The sequence below is a fragment of the Lithobates pipiens genome, unplaced genomic scaffold (assembly GCF_037356315.1).
Source record: "Lithobates pipiens isolate NorthernLeopardFrog02 unplaced genomic scaffold, aLitPip1_a1.2 Scaffold_3, whole genome shotgun sequence".
NCBI lineage: Eukaryota > Metazoa > Chordata > Amphibia > Anura > Ranidae > Lithobates > Lithobates pipiens.
The window spans coordinates 199,639,558-199,659,195 of record NW_027507790.1 but is presented as its reverse complement, the minus strand read 5'-3'; the positions used below and the strand labels follow the sequence as shown (position 1 = coordinate 199,659,195).

At 42.0% G+C, this 19,638-nt stretch overlaps 1 protein-coding gene across 2 annotated transcripts in view; it reads right to left on the bottom strand.

Moving 5' to 3' along the window:
* Positions 1–19,638, bottom strand: part of PDE4D (phosphodiesterase 4D) — a 756,150-nt gene that overhangs the window by 293,238 nt on the left and 443,274 nt on the right. For both annotated transcript variants that reach the window (XM_077462687.1, XM_077462686.1), the window contains exons 3-4: positions 7,516–7,552; positions 1,577–1,650 (exon numbers count right to left, since the gene is read on the bottom strand). In XM_077462687.1, coding sequence (XP_077318813.1) covers positions 1,577–1,650; positions 7,516–7,552 — 111 coding nt within the window. The remainder of the gene's footprint in view (positions 1–1,576; positions 1,651–7,515; positions 7,553–19,638) is intronic.

Genomic DNA, 19,638 nt, shown 5'->3' with positions numbered 1-19,638 from the left:
GCACTGGCTGTGCAGAAGGGGAGGGTTGGTGTCCCAGGATGAGAACACTGGTGGAGGACAGGTTCAGTAGACTTGGTATGACAAGTATGCAGTGGAAAAATACATTTAAAAAAATACTCTGGTTGGGTGGCTTCTAACTGCCATACAGCAACACAAAAGTGTGGCATCCTGCAATGCAATGAGGGCACCTCTGTGTTGGCCATTGTATTATGGGCATATAGGAGAAACATTCCTGGGCTCAGACTCAAGTCCAGAATTGCATACAGTATGCAGCATAGATTTTTTTTTTTGACAGCAAAGTAAATTTGCAGACAGGTCTTGGTCCCTGCTTTTGCAGAATTATGATACTAAATAGTGCAGAGGGCATGACAGTGGGCAGTATGTGTAGAAGAGGTGTGTAAACAGTATGACCAGTGGCGGCCCATCCATACATGTGCAGCCCCCCTAATCCATGTGCCCGGCCCTTAATCTACATGCAGGGCACCGGATGCATAGATTCCAATAGCGATTTTTTTTTTAAAGTATGTCACTGAGGAGTGCAGAGGGTATTACAGCAGACAGTATGCACAGAAGAGGGATTGCAGATAATAACACACATGCCTGGGTACTGAGCACTGAAGAGATGCACATGGGCTGGGGAATGTGTGCTAAGGGGTTATTCCATATGCACAGTTGAAAGGGTGGTGAGAGGTTAACACCCCTGAGCAGGGGCTGGATGCCAATAGGTTAATGCTTATATGCAGGGGACAGGTCACTGAGATGTGAATGTACACACAATGCATATTCATCAGTGAAGCTTTCATGCACAGGTCCTTGAAGCAGATCACATACACTGCAGAAAGGTCACTGAGAGGACATTTGTTTAAGCTGGAGGGCTGATGAGTTAATACCTCTGTGGTAGCTGATCACTGAGAGGTTAATGCATATACACCACAGACTGCACACAGACGGGTTAAGGCTCAATCTCCTGGTGTAAAACCGGTTAGAGAGCTCTGTGTATTGGAGGGACATCTTGCTGCTGGTATGGATACTGATGTATGTCTGCTAGGGGAAGGATAGAGAGGAAAGACCAATGTGTGTCCTAATACACATACAACACATTCCTGGACTACACAAGTGTGAGTTTAAAAACATTTCTACAGCAGAGGGACCAGTGAGTGCTGAATCTCCAGACTGTGTGTCTGAGCTCAGTTTGCAATGTCTATAGGGAGGATATGGATGATGATCGATATTCATTTTGTGGAGTGTGAGTATGTGACTGCAGACAGAGGAGTCTCTGGAGCAGAAACTGGAGTGTGTGTGCTGGAGGAGGGATACTGAGAAAAGAACTGTGTGTGTGCCAGAGGTGGGATCTCACTGGGGAAAGAACAACCTGTGTGCTGGAGGTATGACGTCACTGGAGGAAAACTACGGAGAGGCTGGTTTGCATAGTGGCAAACTAAAAGTTGTGTAATATAGGATAGGATGCAAGGAAACAATTTTATATAAAGATACACTTGTGCTCAAAACCACCAAGCATCAGTACTGTAACATAAAAATCCATCACTGCCACGAGTGGCAAGTGTCCAATACTTACTTGCTGGGTGCCCGATCTTGCAGGTTGGTTAGTGCAGCAAAGTTATTCCTTACAGTACGCAGACTGGCCAGTACCTGAAAACAAATACAGCTATTAAGTATACTATCCAACTGTCACTTATACACAAGCACCAAATTAATAGATACAGTATATTCAATGTGCAATGACATCTAACGATTAATTATATCATTGGTTTAGTCAGTACTGTATTCTCCTGAACACCAAGTCTTGCTTTAATAGTTGTAAGGCTAGTAAAGATAAATAGTACATGTTGTTTTCAATTTAAAAGAAAGACTTCTATTTTAGCTTGTGGTGTGTGAGCACACTCCAAAAACTCCACCCAGTGCAAATAAAAAGCACACCAAAAAGTGAGACACAAAAAGTGTACATGGTGCACATATGGTCCTCCTCCAAAGAGAAAGGACCTTTGCCCTGATGCCCCGCGGCGTTATGCTCCAGACGTGGACTAAGGTACTTCACATTATCCGTCTGGCCCAAACCAGACAGACCCTGTATCCTGGGAGGTCTGCCGAAACAGACCACCCCAAGTACTAGGTGGGGCTCCCCCGAAGGGAGACCCCATGAGAGAGGGCGAACCAAGCCAGAAGGCCATGTCCAGCCCCTCCCAAGACATTCAGGGCAGGCCTGAGGACATACACCCTACTAATCAAACACGAAACACGTACACACCTAACAACCAAAAAAAAAAAGATTGATGGGCACAACAAGCAACATAAACGTGGGGAAAGGAGAAGTGGAAAAAGTGCGATAGTGCCTTTGTGAAATACAATGGCCGGCCTTACGACGAGGAATAAAAATTCCTCTGGTCCTAGCCAAAAGGCCTGGCCCAAGAGGCAGGTGTGAAAAAAGTGTGATAGCGCAGTGACCTAGGTGCAATAACTCAAAGTGACCCTCACTCACAGTGAGATTACAGCACCCTTGGATTGCCACTCCAGGTGCACATGCACCACGGGCTTTCTTCAGGACCTGGTCTTCGGCCAGACCAGTGGAGCCCCCATCCCCACCGGGAGTACCCTTCAGTGCACATGCACTTTAATGGCATCCCAGTCTTAATCTGTAGGGTTCAATATTCAGTTGGCCCACTCTTTGCAGCTATAACAGCTTCAACTCTTCTGTGAAGGCTATCCACAAGGTTTAGGAGTATGTCTATAGGAATGTTTGACTATTGCCATTAAAGTTCATGTGCGTGTAAAGGCAGATGCCCCAATAATTTTGGTAATATAGTGTAGGCTGTGTCCTAGGGCCATAGAGCTGTTGAGGCAGCAAATGGTCACTCACACATGTTGCTGTTAGTGACACTTGTACATAGCATTATGATGACCCACCTAATATTTAGTAGGCAACCTTTGGTCACTAAAACAGCCCTGACCCATCGTGTCAGGGACAACACCAGACCTCTGAAGGTATGCTGTGGTATCTGGCACCAAGCTCTTAGTAGAAAACCCTTTATATTTTGTAAGTTGTGAGGTGTTGCCTCCATGGATCAGTTTTTCAGCACATACTACAGGAGCTTGATTGCACTGAGATCTGGAGAGTTTGAAGCCAAAGTCAGCACCTGAAATTCATTGTTGTGTCCCTCAAACTATTCTTGAACCATTTTTGCAGTATGGCAAGGCACATTATCCTGCTGAAAGAGGTCACTGTCCTGAATGGAATACGGTTTCCATGAAGGGGTGTATTTGCACAGCAACAAGGTTTAGGTAGCTGGAATATGTTAAAGTAACATCCACATGAATGCAGTACAACAATTTCCCAGCAGAACCTGCTTCCCATACTGCATTCTGGTGCCACCTTCTGCCTCAGGTAAGCAACACACATGCACCCAGCCAACCACATCATGTAAAAGAAAAAACGTGGTTTATCAGACCAGATCACCTGCTTCTATTGCTCCGTGGCCAATTCTGTTGCTCACGGGCCCATTGTAGGTGCTTTTGGCTGTGGACTCGGCTCATCATGGGCACTGCACAATTTTTGCATTGGTTTTTGGTGAAGTAACTACACACCACCCCCTCTCTGTCTATACACATAAAACTGAGCTGCTGCTGGCACAGCTACTGTTTGCCCTGCCCTCCTGATTGTCAGTTCTAGGTGTATTTACATGGAATGGACATACTATCTCATTCCGACTCTCAATTCTCAGAATGTGTGTGCCTTTTGTGGCTATAATGGCCAATTTTCTTAGTGTAATTCAAAGGCTAGTCAACTGAATGGGGTAGGAAGGCAGCAGGGCAAGACAATTTAAGGTGGTTTAGGGGCTAAAAATATAAATCCTGTCCTTCTAAACAGGTAACAATAAAGAAGCTCCAATCAGGGCAGCATATTTACTGGTTTACAGAACTACCTAACAGTAGAGTGTTGACACTGCAAAAGTTTATGTATTTCTTTTCTGGACCAGGAATACAGAGCCACTATGGCATATATATATATATATATATATATATATATATATATATATATATATATATGTATAGCAAACCAGCCTAGCATTGTAAAATTAACAAATGCAGTTAATCCCAAAGAAGAAATAAATGAGATGGCATCAGTATTAGCTATTTTGCTGGTGAAATGTCTGCACAATCCATATAAGTTAAAGAGAATTTGAAATAAATATTAAAACAAGACTAAGATAAGCAGTACACAAGAGCTCAGTCCATACAATACTCTGAGCCCACGTACACACGGTCGGAGATTTTGCCAACCAAATCCGACGGATTTTGCCCGTCGGATTTAGTCCGACGGATTGTGTCCGAAACTGTTGCATACACACGGTCGGGCCAAGTTGGCGAAAAATCCGATCTTTCAGAACGTGATGACGTAATTTCGTTACGATGGGACTACATTCAGGTAGTAGCCAATAGCTTTTATGTAGGAATTTGATCTGAGCATGCGTGGCACTTGGTCCGATGAAAATGCTCTACACATGATTGGATTAGGTCCGTCCGGCCCAGTTGGTCGGGAAATATTTCCAACATGTTGGAAAATTGGGTCGGACGGAGATTCGGACGGAATCAGTCCGATGCATACCACACACAGTCGAATTATCCAACGACGCGGTCCAATAAGACTCATTCCGACAGATTCTCCGACCGTGTGTACAAGGGCTGACACCGCTCGCACCTGATGAACATGAATATAGGTACCTATAAAGGGGTCTTTGGACCCTCTCTATCTGCTGCTATTTTTTTCTACTTTATTTTATAATAAAGATCATGCAACAGGTACAAATAACTGAAACCCAGATCTGTCCCTGAAAATCTGAGCATTATAGGCAAATGTGAAATCTCCCTGAACCTGTCCAGCAGCTTAGTGTCATAGGAAAATATGAGTTCTCAAACTGATAAAATGTCAGCTGGGAATATCACGTACTGGACAGGGGTGAGAGTGTGTCTATGTGTACAGACTGACAAACAAAACATAGCCCTGGAACCCCTCTGGGGAACGCTGGGATAATGTTGATTGTAAATTGATGCCAATGGATTGTGAAAGCCAAAAGGAGAATATATATATATATATCTGAATTACATACAATCATGTGCATGCCAATAAATCTATTTAATTACCTAATGTGTGAAAATAATTTATAAAACTTGTGATAAATTATGCTTTTTTCAAGGTATTGCAGAAGCCTAGAGAATCTACGTTTGTGTATTACTATCTTATTGCCATCAGTAAGTGAATGTAATGCTGGCCATACACAAAACAAAAAAAGTGACCACCGATCAGAGGTTTGATTATTTAAAACAATCTAGCCCTTGCAAATGATCGTTCATCACAACAAAGAAAAAGGTCAATTTGGTTGCACTTTCGCCAGGACAATATCATTCTTTTTCAAACTAAACAATGGTCCATTGATGAAACTGACCAATGCAATTGATTTCTGAATGGTAATATTTTGTCTAAATGATCAATATACTGTATGATTGTATTGTGCACATGGTCAGTGTAAAAGACGCATGTGTTTGGAGAAACAAGAATTCTCCTAGAATTATTTAAAGGCTATCAAGACGATTTTCCATTACAAACCAATATATAGACAGAACTCTTTAACTTTTTGGACTTTTAACATGCTAAATCAAATGCTTAGAACAACATTCTCTAAAATATCAATTTATTCACAATGTTTAACAGTGTGTTTGAGAGCATTATTAAATAGATACGTAGCATCCTCAAGGCTATATTGAACGCTAACTTGCCAAGAGATTGATTTACTAAAACTGGAAAGAGCAAAATCTGGTGCAGCTGTGCAGAGAAACCAATCAGCTTCCAGTTTTTTTTTGTCAAGGTTAATTGAACAAGCTGAAGTTAGAAGCTGATTGGCTATCATGCACAGCTGCACCAGATTTTGCACTCTCCATTTTTAGTAAATCAACCCCCCAGTGCCTCGGTTAACCACACCTCTAGACCATAAATATACATCATCAATTTGGATCTGAGATGTAGAGGTTAGTCTATATATTATGCTATAGGGCAGTGGTCTCCAAACTGCTGCCCTTTGCTTGCCTTTAGGGCATTATTCCAGCCACTAGCACCAGCAACAGGGCACTTATTCCTGTCACTAACACCAATGGGGCGCGTATTCTTTCCACTGACACCAATTGTGAGGCTTAATTCCTTCCACTGACAACAAAAATAGGGCACAATTCCTCCCACACCAACTATTTCTCCGCCTAATACCAAAGATAGGGCATTGTTTACTCCTTCTGGGTATTATCTGGCCCCCCTAAAGTCTGAAGGACAGTAAACTGGCCTTTACTTCAGAAAGTTTGGAGACCCCTGCTAATAGAGGATGTGGTGCAATAGATAAGGGACCAGTGATTGTCAATTATTTTTCATTACAAACCAATTTAACATTTCCATTCAACTAGCACTCGGAATGATACTTTTTTCAGCTCACCATGAAATTCATGTTTGCAATTGAAATCAGGGCACCTACTAGTCTAGCTAAACTGGTTTTCCAAAGTAAAAGCATATTTTTTCCTCTGATATTGATTTTAAAAGGAGCCTGTCTGGATAGGATTGTGGGAGCCGCCCTTGCTGACTTTCTTAAAGGAGCATGTCCGAGGGCTGTCATCTTGATCCTTGTTTTGCTACTTAGTGAGGTCATGACCTAGTATAAGCATGTGCACAGTATATCATAGGTCCTACCACCTAATATAGCATATTCACAGGAAATGATTTATGAAAACTAGAGCAAGAGTGAAACTGTTGCTCATAACAAGAGGGCCAATCATGCAAGCATAAAAAATTCAACAAATATATGTGGTAGGTTGCCAAAAGAAAAAGCACCGATCTTTACTCCTTTTTTGTATTCTGACATGAAATATGAAAATATGAGGAATCATCTGCAGGTAAAATCTAAATTGAATTTGGGCTTCAGAGACACCAGGGAAAAGAACTTTGCAACTACCCTAAGACATAGGTAGCTGGGATTATATTTCAATGATCATGGAAATCTCCTTTAAGCCCTGGTTCACATTGGTATGATTTGACATGTCAAATCGTCGGCAATTGAAAGCAATGGCACCGTCCTAACCAGTGCGACGCTGCATTTGCGGCACTGCACCAATTTCAAAAAGTAGTTTCTGTACTACCTTTTGCGATTTCGGGCTGCGATTTACATTAACTTCTGTGCAGGCACCCACACAGATGTCTCTGAAATCGCAGACGAAATCGGGACTGACATGCGGGAGTGAAATTGTGCGAGTTCAGCTTCATTCCCGCAGCTCAGTGTAAATCTGGGCTCAATGATGCACTGCAGAGAAAAAGGCACACTGGCAGCTAAGTAAACCTTTGCTGTTAGTTTTCCCTGTCAAAATTTGCTGATTCCTTCCTTCTACAAAACTCACAAAGTTGGGAATAGATTTTTAGGAACTACATCATTCTAGGAAATTGGTCATAGAGCAATTTATACTGCTTACCTGAGCAAATGGTGTTACAATCAAGTCATCTCCATGTCTGTAAAACAAGAAATATGGATGGTAAGTGTCCAGAAATGAAGCAAGCATCCTTTCATTACAGATATTTATCATACACCGTACACATTATTTTGTGGTAGAATGCATTAAATAGTTGTTCATTAACATTTTCTATGGTGGTTTTCCAATGCTGAGAAGAAACGGAAAGCCAACACTTTACTAGCAACTATGAGAAGTCTTGTTTTTTCTTTTACTCGAGTATTATTTTTATAATCTGTTCCAGAGGGTCATAGAGTCCCAAAGAAAATACGGGGGGGGGGGGGGTTATTAAAACTGGATCACTCAGATTTTGGTGCAGCTGTGAATGGTAGGCAATCTGCTTCTAAAGCTGAAAAATTGTCTTTTGCAATTCGTAATTAAGAATTTTCGTGCAAATTTTGCACCATTCGTGGGCAACAGCAATGGTTGATTTTCATGCGGCCATCAAATTTGAGTAATTGGGCGTCTTGGAAATGTTTTGAAAAACAAACAAATTTCTAATCAATAATGGGAAAATCATGCAAGAAACATAATTGAAAAAGAAACGTGCATGAGCTGTGACCTGGAAAGAAAAGAATATTCCTTGCCACGAACATAAATTATTTTCTGAACCAACATGGGGTGAAACTGAAGGCTTGGTTGGTCAAATTTTGAAACCAATGGTGGCACCACTGGATCACAAAACACACAAAATTTCTGATTTTCAAAATAATTATTTTTGGAATTCGACCTATAACTTAGGCTTGTTCAATTACGCAAGCCACACATGGCCAACGAATTGCCAACAATTTTTCTTTTGAAAAATCAGAAATTTTGTGCATTTTGAAATCCAGTCCTGCTCGTGAGAAGTTGATCAATAAATCGACTTCCCATGAACGGGAGTGGCCATACATAGATTGAATTTCAGCTTTACAACCTGTTTAAATGCTGTCAATAACCCAAGATTTAATCTCACCCCTGTTCCATTTGACATATATTACAAGGTTAGAAAATCAGGAGAAATCTCCCCCACAGGGACACAAGCAGCAATAACCCTTACATAGAGTATAATCCTTCCTCAGTGTACTAAAAACTTCTTTATTGCCGGGTCCCATTACTGCAGACTTTCTCAAGCAGGGTTCCTTGATGAGGTTGCTAGGGGTTCCTTGCGCTATCAGTATTTTCAGACTTTCATCAGATAAGTAACCACAGACACCAATAATCACCAAAATAAGAGGTCACTTTTCCAATGACCTTAAATATAAGGGGACATTTTTCTCTTGACCTCCAATGTGAAGGAGTAGCACAATTTTTAATGTCTAGATTTCCTTTCAAGCCATTATTATTACTACTATTTCTTTAATTTTAATAATATTACTAAAAATCATGTGGTTTAATGTAGTTGCCCTGGGTGTCAAATATACTTACTACACCACATTCCTTATTCTATTGTGTATGCTTATATCGCAACTTACTCTCCAGGTTAATGTGCTGCATATAGATATAGTGATTACTAGCTAGGGCTCCTTGAAACCTGAAAGTTTTTACAAGGGCTCCTCCTTAATAAAAGATTAAGAAAGGCCGCTATACCGTTGTCTAACCCCTTCCACAGTCATGACAGATATGACCACATAAATATAGTAATGACTTCAAAGCAGATCTTGGATCCTGGAGTTGTGCCCTCAGTCTATGTTTAGGGTCTGAACCACCGTGCATTGATGACATTCTTTCCTAGTCATGACGCATGACACTGACTCTTGACAATGTCATCTCGTGTGCTGCAATATACTGAATACTACTTCTATCCATCACACCGTTGAGGCTTTGTCAATTTATTTTCATAAACAGTACACAACAGCTACCACTGGCACAGATTTTCACAATGAAGGAGCTTTCTGGGCAGACATTGTGTGTGGTACCACACAATAAAACATATTACAACATTACACCATTACAACGAATTTGTGTTTATATCTATGACTAAATATACAATATGAATTCTCTCACTCGGCATGCTGGGTGTGTCTCCATCACAGATAACAGAACTGTACAATTTATCTTGCTACTCTAAAGCTGGCCATACATAGATTGAAAATTGGGAACAGGTGTATAGGTAATGCATCTCAATTTTCTCAGATTTTATCCACTTGAACGCTGGAAGATTTACCCCCCCCCCTTCATGACCAAGCCATTGTGATGTGGCACTGCGCTATTTTAACGGACAATTGCGCGGTCATGCAACGCTGCAATTTTGAAAAAAAATATACATATTTTTCATTTTCTGCTATAAAACATATCCAATAAAAAATTAAATTCTTCATAAATTTAGGCCAATATGTATTCTGGAACCTGTGCATGGGACGTATTTGGACATTCCAACATGACAAGGATCCAAAACACAAGGCCAAGTTGACCTGTCATTGGCTACAGCAGAATAAAATGAAAGTTCTGGAGTAGTCATCTCAGTCTTCTGACCTCAATATCATTGAACCCCTCTGGGGAGATCTCAAACGTGCAGTTCATGTAAGACAGCCCAAGAATCTACAGGAACTGGAGGCTTTTTGCCAAGAGGAATGGGCAGCTTTAGCATCTGAGAAGATGGGGTATGTAAACTTTTGATCAGGGTCATTTGGGTAGTTTCTGTTTTCATTATGATTTAAAAAGTGTAAACACAGCTGATCGATAATAAATGGCTTCAGCCAAACACTAACCATAAATGAAAGAAAAGTTTTTGTGTTATCATTTATATTCTCTGAAAAATGGCCAAGAAATCATAAATTCTGCCAGGGTATGTAAACTTATGAGCACAACTGTATATGAAAACCAGGACTAAATGAGAGCTACACCACACTATACATTGGCAGTGTCTAGAGTCAGCAACAATCAGCCATTACTGATATAAAATGTATGACACAATGCACTCATAATGTACAATGATGACTTTTGTTGCCACCTAAATAAACATGTCAATCTCTGTAAACACAAAAACGGAAATGTCCTGTATCTGCTATTACCTCCTGACTTCTAAGCCCCAACCGTGGTCTGTACTGTGGTTTTTTCAGCATGGTCAACAACATGACCCCACCCCCCCTCCACCCCGCTGCTGTCGGACCACGCTACTCCAAAGGAGATAAATACTGCTGCTCCCAAGGAGATAAATCAGCCAGTTGCTAGTAAACATATACTGACTGTGGAAGCACAGTTTGTATAACTCCCTCCTTAGTGCCCTCGGTTGAGATTTCCCCGCCGTCAGACTACACTGATCACCGTTTCCGGCTATCACCTTCAGTGTCGATCAAGCAGGGAAAACCTGGCAAGGTGGATCTGCAGAAGTAGATCTGCACTACCACATTGCCTATGAGTGAATCAAAATTTGTCCGGTCCCTGACACACACACATACACATACTAGGGCCAATTTAGACAGGAGCCAATTAACCTACCAGCATGTCTTTGGGTAATTGAATTTCTTTTGTGTAAACTAAAATGATAAATCTAAAATGCACATAGATTTAAGACGAGGACCAGACTTGTGAACATTTTTTTAATCAAAAGATCCACAGTAATAATCATCTCACTTGAAAAAAATAAATAAATAATGCTTCCAGTTACAGGAAGTGTCAATGAGTATTATGTATAATGGTTCAGAAAGCTCTGCTGGGTGTTAAAGCCCACCCACTGTAGCACAATTCATATGCATTACATGGGTGGCAAGAGTTACAGTGGTTGTAAACCTCAGACATGAAATATGAACAAAGCATATCCCTCTATAGTGTGTATATGTCTCAATCCAGAGAACAAAATGTAATTTCTGTCTGTGTTTCATTCTTCTGCTATCAGCATGAATCACTTCTTACAAGTTTATCTGACACCAAGAGAAAAAAAAAAAAGAGGACAGGGGAGGGAGGGACCTCCAGCATATAGCTTCTGATTGACAGCCTCAGCTCTGTTCTTGTGTGGTGTGTGTGTGTGTGTGTGTGTGTGTGTGGGGGGGGGGGGGGGATCCCTTCCCTCCAATCAGCTCTCTTCACTGAGATCTGAAGCTCTTCACTCCTTAAATGACACACTTAAAGTGGGATTCCACTCTAAAGTGGAACCTCCGCTGATCGGATCCCTCCCCCCCTCCGGTGTCACAATTGACACCTTTCAGGGGGGTGGAGATACCTGTCAAAGACAGGTATTTACACCCACTTCCGGGCATAGACTCCCGTGGGAGTCTACGTCATTTCCTGCCCTGCCGCGCTGTCTGCTGGGACACACACACGGGTCCCAGTGACAGCGCGGAGATTTCCTATTGCGCGGCGCAACTCGCGCATGCACAGTAGGGAACTGGGAAGTGAAGCCGATTCGCTTCACTTCCTGATTCCCTCACCTATAATGGTGACGGCAGCAGCCGAGGGCCGAGCGATCGATCGGCCTCGGCTGCCGGCATCGCTGGAACCCGGGACAGGTGAGTGTCCATTTATTAAAAGTCAGCAGCTGTAGTATTTATAGCTGCTGGCTTTTAATATTTTTTTTTTGGTGGAATCCCTCTTTAAATCTTTTATGCAGAATTAAGTTATACAAATACATTTTAACAACAACTTTATCAGTGCCCATTGGTGCAGCCTCACCTGTGCCCAACAAAGCAGCCTGTGTCCATCAACACTGCTTCACCTGTGCCCAATAATGCAGTTTAGCTGTCCACCAATGCCACTTCACCTGTGCCCAACAATGCAGCCTACCTGTGTCCAACAATGCTGCTTCACCTGTGTCCAACAATGCTGCTTCACCTGTGTCCAACAATGCTGCTTCACCTGTGTCCAACAATGCTGCTTCACCTGTGTCCAACAATGCTGCTTCACCTGTGTCCAGCAATGCTACCGGTATTTCACCTGTGCCCAACAATGCAGCCTCACCTCTGCCCAACAATTCAGCCTAGCTGTGTCCATCAATGCCGCTTCACCTGTGCCCAACAATGCAGCCTACCTGTGTCCAACAATGTAGCCTACCTGTGTCCATCAATGCTACTTCACCTGTGCCCAACAATGCAGCCTCACCTGTGCCCAAAAATGCAGCCTCATCTGTGCCTAACAATGCTGCTTCACCTGTGTCCATCAATGCAGCCTACCTGTGTCCATCAATGCAGCCTACCCTGTGTCCATCAATGCAGCCTACCCTGTGTCCATCAATGTAGCCTAACCTGCTGTATCCATCAATACAGCCTACCCTGTGTCCATCAATGCGATCACTGGGAGAAGGACTACCATTCATCCCTGCCTGTTGGCGATGCTCAACCCCCCCCCCCCCCCCCCCCCCCGCTTTAAGGCAGCCCACACTCACCAGCCCTCATTTTCCACTCGGTGAGTAGGCGAGCGAAAAATAAGAAGGCTGCTATAGGGTATAACATTTTTATCTTCCCTATGGCCCCTCTGGAGTCTGAAGCTTTGCGCAGCTGCCCTTATTATAATATGAAACTCGCGTATCCTTCCACAGGTGTAGTTTTTGCCCTTGCTGTCAATTTTACTATGTATTACCTGGTTGATTGGGCCTTGTTAAGAACTTGAGGGTATTTTGGGAATTGTAAAAAAAATTGTAAAAAAAAAAAAAAGAAAAAAAAAAAAAGGTGTATGTGAAGGCAAAAAAGAAAGAAAAAAAGACATACAATATTTTCACATTTTCCAAGGTTTTATCCCTTTAAACATACTTCTAGTACAGCAAAATAACTGCTGATGTTGCATAAATAGTGTTCTCCTATTGTTATCTTTGAGATGACAACACAATGGGGTTAATTTACTAAAGGAATTTGCTAGGGAAGTTGCACTTTGCAAGGAAATTATCCCCTAGAGCTTAGTGAATGTAATGCAGCTCTGCTGACTTTCAACATCCATTCATGTGTAAGCAAAAATGCTGTTTTTTTGTTTGTTTTTTTTTTTTCCTTGCATGTTATTTGGTATACTTTGCAAAGTAAAAATGTCAGTACACTTGCTATAAACTGGGGAAAATTCCCATGCAAAGTGCAAATTTCTTTCAACAGTGGACAGCCTACTTGCTTTTCGTAAAACAACCTGAGTATATCTTAGGTTCCTAAGCACGCCTTGTCAGCAACACCTACTTTATTTGTGGCGCTACAACGAATATAGAACTTTATTCTATCCCTGCTCCTTATCTCCATAACCCCTGCTTTTGCACAGGCAGTGAGCCCAGAAAGTTATCAGCTCACAAGGTTTCTGGTAAAATAAACAAGTCTTTTTTGATATGACAAACCGATATGACAAACTACTTTTAATAGCATATTTATGGGACCAAACAAGTAAAGTTCATTGTAAGGGTTTATATACACTTTAACCTCCCTGGCGGTACGATTATTTCGGATTTTAGGTGCTAAAAGCGGTACCATTATTTTGCATGAAAATTTGGCGTTTTATATTGTAGTCCTGCAATTCTTAGGAATAACTCTCTTAAATCTGTCCAAAACAGAGTCTAGCAGACATCCTGGGTATAATAAAGTTTTAAAAATGAAATCATAAATTATAATATAATAAATAATTATAAATAATTGTACCAAATAATAATATAACAATAATAAAAATTATTCAATAATGTAATCAAATCAAAAACACAGAAATTTTCTCAGTTGCAGAATTGTCACTGTCATTACTTTTCAGTATTTGATGACGGATCTCCCCACAAATCGCTATCGCTCAATTCTGCGAGTGATTCCAATTTATTATCGCTGTTTTCTAGCTGGTCTAAAATCATTTTTGATGTAAAGGGACAGTTTTGGTTGCTATGGACAATCTCCAGTTTCCAGGCATAAAGAACAGTTTTTATTATATAAAACTGCATGCAGGACACTGGGCAGACCACTAGGGACAAAGGGGATGTGAAATATTTACATACAGCAATGTAATCTGTAAGATTACATTATACTGTATGTTTACTGTTTGTTTCACTTTTTGAATTTGGCGCCGATCTCCGTCCCCGTGCGTCGCAACGCACGCAGGGCACGGAGATCGGCGATGTGATGAATCGAGCGAGACACGGCTCGCTCGTACAGCGGGGAGACAACGCTGGATCCGAGGGAGAAGGTAAGTAAACCTCCTCCTGGATCCAGCGATGCAGTCCCGAGTCTGGCTCGGGGATACCGCTTTTGGTATGAAAATTCCACCCCGAGTCAGACTCGGGAATACCGTCAGGGGGGTTAAATAAAGCACCAAATCCTTTAAATTTAGTTTAGTGCTTTGCACATTCATTAGAACACATAGCTCATTCTACTAGATGAAAAAAAAATCTGCGAATGCTGCTTTATAGAAAAAGTGAACAAACACCAAAAACAAATATTAAAAATACAATGTGTATAGCACTGCCAAAACGAAAATGTCAATAATAAAAACTGAAACAAATAGAATGTTGTGTCTCATCATTAAAACTTAAATACCATCTAAAACAAAAGTCCCTGTTTAAACAAAGCCCTTTTTTTTGGATTGGATTTATTTTATGTTTAATTGATCATAGATATACTGTGATATTTGCTTCAGTTTTATTATTGACACTTTGCTTTGGCAGTGCACATTCACAGTGTATTTCATAGCTCTTTGAGGAACTGTTCACACCAGAAGTCATTGCGGGAAACCCGTATTCCATGTAGCGCGTTCCTGTGTGATTCCTGGTGTGAACTAGTGTTCAGTCAAAAGAGCCAATTCATCAAAATCTCCAATTATGTCACTTTCGGTGACTCTCCAGCAGCAATTGCAAATTTTGACATCTTGGCTGTTTTCACAGAACACTGGCAGCGTATACACTACGGTACACAATGAGTTGGCCGTTTTGACAGAACCCAGGCTAAGGAGTAAAAAAGTTGTTACTGCCTTGGAGGCGGCCATGTTGTTGGTTACTAGTGGAGGACTAAAAATGTCCACTCATTATATCATGTACCGCAGTGTATACGCAGCCGCCGTTCTGTGAAAACAAAAAGGTCATCAAAATGTGCAATTACTGCTGCTCTTTTGACAGAACTCCGGCCCTGAACAATGGTTGCCAAGGACCTCCAGCTGCATACAGTGTTTTACTAAAGCACCCCAAATGACTACAAATCTAATCTCCAATAGTTTATAATCAAGGTTCAAGTCCTGCGGGAACGCATGGGAATGGAGTTCCTGTACTTTTTCCACAACAGGAACTCAGTTCCTGTTAGCAGCTGTGTCCTGCAAGACTTTGAAGTATGTGAGCTGTGTGGCAGGTGCTACAGCAGCAGCAGACGACACAGCTCGCAATAGTAAGTGCTGCACACCTGACCATTCAGGCATTGCCAGTAGGGGGCCCCATGACAGCTTCCGCTTCAATCTACCTGTCAATCACAGCTAGCTGACGGGTAGATCAGGTCCCTGCTGCTAAGTGAATGTATTTAGTCAGACCCCTCCTTATTTTCTGTCTCCTCACCCCCCCCCCCCCCCCAGTCTCCTGCATACTTGCTCTGTGTGTCCCGCTGAATCCCCCCCTCCTCTATCTTCAGAACCCAGAGGAGGAGCACAGCTATTCTGCTCACAGGACATGCAGGGAGAGAGGTGAGCTGAGGGAGGAACATCAGTTTGGGGTGGTAAGCTGAGCACAATACCTGGCAAAGTTTAATGCCAGGAGGGAAGTTTATGTGGAAATATGTGAAGGGTTGGAATAGCAGCGAGTGTGTGTTGGAGCCCTGCAGAGTTTGCAGCCCCCCAAGCTAACATACATCTCCTAAGCAGGAACACATCACTATCTCCCCGAGCATTCTGTCCAGATAATGTGCAGTTAATTTATGACCTTTCCGTTTAACCCTGTGTTATGCAAACTCTGTTCAATGAAAAGTGTAAACTCACCACATAAACACTCTATATACAAAATAAAATTCCTCAATAAAGATCAGAACATGATGTTCACATTTGCATGGAAGCACAATTGAATGAATGCTGATTATTCAGAAAATTACCGTATTTATGTTTATTGAGGATTGTTTTTTTTATGTACTAACAGTTAAGCTTCATACACACAATACGAAAATTGGATGAAAAATACCACTTTTGAAGCGTTCGTGCATATGAGCGTATCATTTTTTTATTTTTTTTTTGGTGGGGGAGTGGATCTTGGGTGGCAGTTCACACACTTTTTTCCCCAGGACTTGACCCATGTTTATAATGTTCTAATGGAAGCCTGCATCCTCTTCATTTATGGCTGGATGACAAGACGAGCGGCCATGGTAAAGATCAACGTTTGTTTAGAGTTGCGGTTTTACGTGGCTCTAATTGTCTGGTACATACTATAATCTAATAATAACAGGGCTTTCTTATTTCTGACCCCAGTGTGCCCCTAGCTTCTCCCCACCCTTCAGGTGCTAATTACCCTCCCCTGGGTGGAGGAGGAGGGGGATCTGTTTTGGGTCTATGGCAGGCCTCCCAGTATTGATGACAGTTGCAACCATCTGTGCATGTTCATGCCACCGGGGACCCCTGGGGTGAAGATCTGAAAGATACCTGTAGCTCTGTACATGTTTTTAAAGTTTTTACTATTGAAGAGTTCAACATACACCTCTTGAACATCTACCAGTAACTATGGTTTCTCCCTGTTCTTACCCCTGAAGAAGGAGGAAATTATACACTCAGAAATGCGTCAGGTGTGAGAAACCAAATTAACACATTGTATATTGATATGTACAACGGTATAATAGCTTCAATAGGTGTTCCAACATTTTATGCTTTTATACGTATATCATTTTTTTGCTATTTTTCTAAATAAATACTCTATAATCACTTATATACGTTATCTAAACCTTTTTGATCAAACTTGTGCCTTAAAAGTCCACCACCTAGGGAAACTATGGACCAGAACAATTTTTAAATTTCTGCTATGGGCCCATTGATTTGTTAATTACCTTCGCTTAAGGAAGAAGTATGGCCAAAGATTTTTTGGCCATACTTCTCCCATGGATCACAGAAGTGCAGTTTTTTTCTACACTCCTATGACTTGTTTTCAGCAAACAGCAGCTGACTTCACAGAGTTGGACCAGGCTCTGGAAAGAACCCGACAATACGGTTGGAATCAACTGAGAGGCAACACCAACAGTGAGCTCAACCTGTCAGCTGTGCCACTGAGAGCCTGAGCCAGCCCTTCCCACCCCCTTCAGCAGCATGGTGCTCCAGTGAGCGCTGGAGGAGCAGAGCACAGAGCCGGTGACTGACAGTCACCATTCTCTGCTCAGAATGGAAGGGAGAACTGAGTGATCGGTGGTGTCTAATCGCTTAGTTCTCAGTGTAGAGGTGACGGGGGACAGCTGCAGCATTAGATCGATGCTGCATCCACCTAGGTGAGTATTTTTTTTAACAAAGTAATAAATATTTGTTTTTTATTAGTGCAAACTAGGCTTTCATTCGGGAATATTGTATTGCAAAAAAGATTTTAGTTTTTATGCAATCCATAGACAAAAAAGTAACACAGCTAAAAAAATGCACTCTTCCTATTTTTGATGAGTATAAAAAAATAGTGCTACTGTAGAAAAAATAAAAATAAATTACGATTCTGCTACAAAGCATTGTGAAGTTATTTATAGAGGTCGACCGATATATCGGCCGGCCGATATATCGGCCGATATTTGCCGTTTTTTAAATAATCGGCATCGGGCGATTCTGCTGATAAAAAGCCGATTCTACAGCGGGACTTTGAAATGACTTCTGTAAGAAGTCAGTGTGAGTTGCCTGAGTCGTCATAGCAACACTTTCCTCCTCTCTGGGCAGACTGCCAAGAAAAGAACTAAATGATACAATGTTTACACTTCAATGAATGAATGAAGTCATCTCTGTGTGTAGAAGTTCTCAGTTTAACCATTTAAAGACTAAATCTTTTCTGACACTTGTTGCTTACAAGTAAAAATCCTGTATTTTCTGCCAGAAAATCACTTAGACCCCCCAAAAATTATATATATTATTTTAGCAGAGATCCTAGGGAATAAAATAGCGGTTGTTGCAATATTTTATGTCACACGGCATTTGCACAGAGGTCTTTCAAATGCATTTTTTTGGGAAAAAAATACACCATTGAAAAAATAAAAATAAAATAAAAACAGTAAAGTTAGCCCATTTTTTTTTTTTTTTTTCCAAAAGTTTGGCTACCCGTTTTTATTTAATATATAGTTTGTTTGTTTTTTTTAATCTAGATCATACATACAAGGAAACTGATTGGAGGTTTGTTTTGTTTAATAAATGTTTAAAGCGGGAGTCCGCCGGGACTCTGCGTTTTTTTTTTTTTTTTTAAAAGCCAGCAGCTACAAATACTGCAGCTGCTGACTTTTAAAATAGTGACACTTACCTGTCCAGCGCGCCCGCGATGTCGGCACCCGAAGCCGATCTCTAGATCGACACTCGAGTGCTGCCGCCGCCATCTTGGGTATGGGAATCAGGAAATGGAGCCTTTCGGCTTCATTTCCCGGTTCCCTACTGCGCATGCGCGAGCCGCGCTGCGCAATGAGGACGGTCCCCGCTGCCTCTGGGATCTGTGTGTTTCCCAGCAGGCAGCGGGGCACTTGCGGAAGGGGGCGGGCACTTGCGGAAAGGGGCGTAATGTACGCCCCTTTCCGCAGAGAGCTAGCCCGGAAGTGGGTGCAGTTACCTGGATTATCCAGGTAACTGCACCCCCCTCCCCCCTGAAAGGTGCCAATTGTGGCGCCGGAGGGGGGGAGGAATCCGATGAGCGGAAGGTCCATTTTAGGGTGGACCTCCGCTTTAAGTGTAAGAAATTTTCTGTATCACTTATGAAGGCTGCTTTCACACTGGAGCGGGCAGACGTTGATGGTAAAACGCAAGTTTTAGCGGCTCTTTACCATCATTTTAGCGGTGCTATTTGGCTGCTAGTGGGGCACATATAACCCAGCTAGCGGCCAAGGAAGAGGTTAAATGCGCCCATGAAGCACCGCTGCCAAATCGCATTGCATGCGCTTCGGCAGTGGTGCCCATTCATATCAATGGGCAGGAGTGGTGGAGGAGCGGTGTACACCACTCCAAACGTGCTGCTTGCAGGACTTTTTTTTTAAGATCCTGCCAGCACATCGCCTCAGTGTGAAAGCACTCTGTCTTTCACACAGACTGCAGGGGAGCCATTTTGCA